This window comes from Myotis myotis, unplaced genomic scaffold (genome assembly GCF_014108235.1).
Source record: "Myotis myotis isolate mMyoMyo1 unplaced genomic scaffold, mMyoMyo1.p scaffold_m19_p_3, whole genome shotgun sequence".
Lineage (NCBI taxonomy): Eukaryota > Metazoa > Chordata > Mammalia > Chiroptera > Vespertilionidae > Myotis > Myotis myotis.
In genome coordinates, this window is record NW_023416335.1 from 148,153,462 (window position 1) to 148,158,882 (window position 5,421).

At 34.5% G+C, this 5,421-nt stretch overlaps 1 protein-coding gene across 1 annotated transcript; it reads left to right on the forward strand.

The window, feature by feature from the left end:
- Positions 1-808: 808 nt before the first annotated feature.
- IFNG (interferon gamma) lies at positions 809-5,025 on the forward strand. Its single transcript, XM_036300272.1, has 4 exons — positions 809-1,021; positions 2,200-2,268; positions 2,364-2,546; positions 4,380-5,025. Exons 1-4 carry the CDS (start codon positions 908-910, stop codon positions 4,509-4,511), a joined length of 498 nt encoding a protein of 165 aa, XP_036156165.1. The 5' UTR covers positions 809-907; the 3' UTR covers positions 4,512-5,025.
- Positions 5,026-5,421: the final 396 nt, after the last annotated feature.

A 5,421-nucleotide genomic window follows, 5' to 3' on the forward strand; every position in this document is an offset into this window, starting at 1 on the left:
CTAAACTGAGATTTTCTGTAGGTATATAATGTGTACCAGATTTCTAGGATTTAGTATGACAAACAGAATTTAAAATATTTTAATAATATTATATATATATACATATATATATAAATATTTTGAATATATTGGTTTAAATACAATATATTTAAAAATTATTTTTGCCTGTTTCTTTTTACCTTTATTAATGGGGCTACTAAAAAAATTAAGTGTATCTATTTAGCTTACATGAGATTTTTATTGGGCAGTGTTGGTCCAGAGCAATTTAAAATTGTACTAATTCTGATGAAGGATTTCCTCAACACTTTGGTCTTTTAACCACATTCTTTCCTTGCTTTCTGGCTATTTGCAAGAAAAAATGTAAAAAGCACCCCCTTTGTAAAGGTTCGAGAGCCCCTAGAATTTCCTTTTCACTTGCTCCCAACCACAAACAAATTATCAATGTGCTCTGTCAACACATTGGAGCCAACATTTTACAAGGGCAAAAGGAGTGCAAAAAAATTTCCAATCCCTGAATGGTGTGAAGTAAAAGTGCTTTCAGAGAATTCCACAAGAATGGCACAGTGGGCATAATGGGTCTGTCTCATCATCAAAAGACCCAAGGAGTTGAAAGGAAACTCTAAGTACAATACCAAATGCCACAAAACCATAGTTATTAATACAAACTAACTAGCATCTCTGTCTATCTGTCACCATCTCATCTTAAAAAAAACTTGTGAAAATACGTAATCCTGATGAGACTCCAATTAGGTATAAATACCAGCAACCAAAGGAGAGGCAGTACATTCTTCTTAACATCTACAGATTGGCTATTAGAAGAGAAAGATCAGCTGAGTCCTTTGGACCCGATCAACTCAATTCCGGAACTACTGATTTCAACGACTTCGGCCCAACGCTCTCCAAGACAATGAAATATACAAGTTATATCTTAGCTTTACAGCTTTGCGTGATCTTGGGTTTTTCTAGCTGCTACTGCCAGTCCACAATTTTTAACGAAACACAAAAACTAAAGAGATATTTTGTAAGTATGACCTTTTAATAATACTTGTTTGTGGTTGAAATGACTGAACATTGACTTGGAATGTATCTATGACAGGCTGTCATCTCTAGTCCACAGTCATCTTGAAAAGACTTGGTGTTATTTTGACTGTTGACTGGATGAGTTTTAATTCAATGATCTGGGTTTTGTTTTAACCCTCTACTCAAATATGTTATAGAAGTTAAGAGGGCATTCACGAATCTTTAAAAAGATGGCTATAATATGGATATAAAACAGGTTGATGTTGATAATTTTGTGTTAAGAATCCATGCAATTGTGATGTTAAGTAGCAAATAACATGCTGAAAAAAAAAAAAGACTGGCTATTAATTTATGATTTCTCAGACTACCATGATGGTGATAGTAAAGTGTCAAGATTAGCATTAAAATGATAATCTGAAATAATTAATCAATTAAAGAAGGTGAGGTTCTTAAAGCTTTGGCTTTAAAAAATCACTTATAGGTGTTTTTCTCCAAAAAGTGATTTTAAAAAATCTACTAGCCCATCTATGAATTACCCTTAAACTCAGTCCCTTGTTGAGATTCTCTAGGAGTTATAATTTCACTTGTATTTCAATATTTTTGTTTTGTTATGTGATTTTCTTTTAAAATTATAGTTATGGTTACTTAAGATAGTTTTTGCATCTTAAATATTTTATTTGTCCAAAATTATCTATTATAATTATAGCTGTTATGTTTAAGCTTTCACAAGCGATGCTATTCTCACAACATCATATCAAATCTCTCTCTCACACCTGGAACTATCTTTTAAAGTTGACTTAACATCCAATAGGACACAAGTAGATATTATAAAGATCTGTGCCATAGGGGGGCAGTATTTTATAGTGGGTTGCTGATTTTCTTACTAGGCTTGAAAACACTTAAAAACCCCCACTATGGTTATTTGAGAAAATTGAAGTATCATCTGCCTGTTGAGTTCATTTGTGACGTTGCAATTTAAGGACTATATGAAAGTTAAAATAGCATGGTAGTATTTGGCCATATCCAACATAACAGCTCCTGGGGATACTTGCTAGAAATAAACAGAAGATTGAAGAGAAAATCATTGAATATTGTCAGCATCTAAGTGTGACACAACTTGTACTTTTAGGGCAATTTATGAAGTAATTGTAAACTGATTTCCTCCCCTTGTTTTTCCAGAATGCAACAAGTCCAGATGTAGGGAATGGTGGACATCTTTTCTTAGATATTTTGATGAACTGGAAAGGGGTAAGCTGAATATTTTCATATGATTGATTTTCCTATTGCTTATTTTCCAATGGATAAATTCATATCAACCTCTCTTTGTGCTCTTTCTTCCCAAGGAGAGTGACATAAAAATAATTCAGAGCCAGATCGTCTCCTTCTACTTCAAACTCTTTGAAAACATTGAAGATAACAAGACCATTCAAAATAGCCTGGATATTATCAAGGAAGAGCTGCGTGTTAAAGTTTTCAACAGCAGCAACAGCAAAATGGAAGACTTCAAGAAGCTAATTCAAACTCCAGTGAGTTGATCTTATTTCTTTGCTTGATTTCATTGCAGAGGCTCTTGGAAAAGTACTTAATTCCCAGAAAGTATAAATTAGCTACTGGGTACAGTTGTTAAAACTACGAAATAAGTCCATGGCCAAAAGTCCTTACTAATTCTATTTGTGCTTTTGGGTGATTTTTAATAATCCATATGGGGGTTATTTAATTTTGTGATTTGGAAAAAAATGCTGGCATTGTAACTGTTGCACAAAGACAGGTGAATGGACAAATCCAGTTAGGAAGAAGCAGTGAAGATGTTGAGAGGAGTATTGAAAAACAGTTCTCTCCTTTGGGTTTGGCTTTGATATAAATATGAGAAAGGGAGGGGTCATGATATGACTTGTGCTATCAGGATTTGTGCCCAACTCTTACTATATCCAGAACTGAAATAAATGCTAGCTCTTCAGGATTTTTCTAGTCCCCAGTAAATTAGATGGTACATGACTTGGAAAAATTATAAGATGATAACTACTTTCCACTGATAATGTTTCCAAATATTCAGAAGTTCTCTTTTGGCCACAAGCTAGAGATTTTAAAAGCACGTTCCTAACCCGGTGCTGCCCTTGGCTTCCTATTAGTCCTGGATAAGTCTCATAGCTTCCTGGTGATGCTTTGATCATTGGAAAGTAAAATTTATCACTTGCAAACACACAGCTATAGAAACTCTTTCTACTTTGCTGTAACTAGACCTTGAAAAAAAGCTGTTGGTCCCATCCTCTGTAAGCTCACAGCTTCCTGCTTTCAGGATGGGCAATCTTAAGTGAACTCACAGCCGGTTTCCTCTTATACTTAATTGCTAACGTATTTGAGGCATGTTATGCCAGTAAGTGATTACTCTTGCAGCCTAGAATTCTCCTAGTCATTCTCAGGAATGTGACAAGGTGGCCACAGAGTTTCCAGCATTAGAAAAAACATAATAACATAATGGCAGAGCCAGGGTGAAAGTAAATGGTCCTTATTTTATTAAACACGAATTTACCTAAATGTTCCTATTGGCTTATCTGAGGGAATAATTCAATGTACTGGAATAGAAGGCAGAATACAGGGAGATTTGCTGCAAATCCAATTTTAAATGTTTATAGCAGTACTTGCTTATTGCCATATAAAAATGATTTGTTTTATTTTTAATCCCACTATGGAAATGACGAGACTGACATAATTTTGGGGAAATTAAAAATTATGGTATTCATTTGTCTTGGACTTGGTATTTAAAAAGGACTAAACCTACTTCAGTGGTTCTCAAACTTTGGTGGGTACCAGCATCCCCTGCAGAGCTTAGTGACCAAACAATGACCTTGGCCCTCTTCCTACACCTGGACCTCTGAGTTCTTCATTAGGTCTCCAGGTTATTCTGCTAGACACCAAAAGTGACACCCACTAACCTACTGTAACTAATTTGATATAGCAAAGACTGAAGTACAGGTGGTAGAATTTATAGAGAACCTAGTTATCTAAAACATAGGTTGAGAGAGGTTAAGTGACTGGTTCAAAGTTATTGCTCACAAAGAATTCAAACCGAAAAGCTCTGCCATTCCACTTCAGAGGCTTTTCACTAGGTGGTTTTGGGAATTCTGGAGCAGTGAACTTAAGGGAAAGGTGTGTGTCCCGCCCTATTACAGCAAAACTGGCAATTTAGTTATAATCTTAACGACTGAAGAAATCACTGTTCTATATTAAGATAATATATCGCCAGTAAAAATCATCTTTTTTAAAGGAATACTTTCATTTTCATGAACCATAACATCAACAGTAGAATATCCCGATAGCTTGTATGCCTGAAATTAATATTGTTGTATCCTTTTCAATAGGTAAATGATCAGAGGGTCCAGCGCAAAGCCATATCTGAACTCTACAATGTGATAACTGAGCTGTCAAAATCTAACTCAAAGATGCGGAAAAGGCGTCAGAATCTGTTTCGTGGCTGGAGAGCATCGAAATAATGGTCATCTTGGCTGCAATATTTGAATTTTTAAATCTAAATTTATTTATTAATATTTAATATTTTACATTATTTATATGGGGAATCTATTTTAAACTCAGAATCAAATTATTTATAATAGCAATTTTTATCTAATGAAAACAAATATCTATTAATATATGTATTATTTATAACTTCTTTAATCTATGACTATTTCACTTGACCCTTCTTTTCTGACTAGGTAAAACTATGTGATTTATAAGGCTTTATCTCAGGGGCCAAGTAGGCGGCCGACTGAAGCAAGACCCTGTGGGTTGTGCATTTAGTTCATTTGCTGATATAATGAACACTTATAAATGAAATGATGTTATACAGTTCCTGTCTATTTGAAATCATGTCTGCATTCTGAGCCACTGCTTTAATGGCATATCACACAGCACTTGAATGTGTAGGTCATATGACTTGTCCCCTGATAAAAAACATAGTATCTCATCTCATCTCATGCCTGGTGCTTCCGAATATCACTGATAATTGTGACTGTATCCAAATGCAAAATATTTTATTTTTCCATTTATCAATATTTAATATATATGAATAAAGCATAATTTCATAATTATTTATGTTGTGTCAGACATTTTCTAAGGAGGTCTGTGGTAAATGCACTATGTACTAATGAATTAATAGGAGGAAAGCCATTTTAAGCTTGGAAATCTTAGAAGTGGATTAAGCTCCATTAAATGTGGTGTTTCCACTGACAATTTGTTCGCTTCCACTGCTCCATTTGGCAGCTGTTTAAATTATCTTTCCAAAATATAGATTTAACTATGTCACCATTTATCTCAGAGCGTCTGCTTTGGAAAGTAGTCTACATTGTTTAGCTTGGCACACAAAGATTTATTTATACCTTCTCCCTCAACTTCCCATTGCAGCCT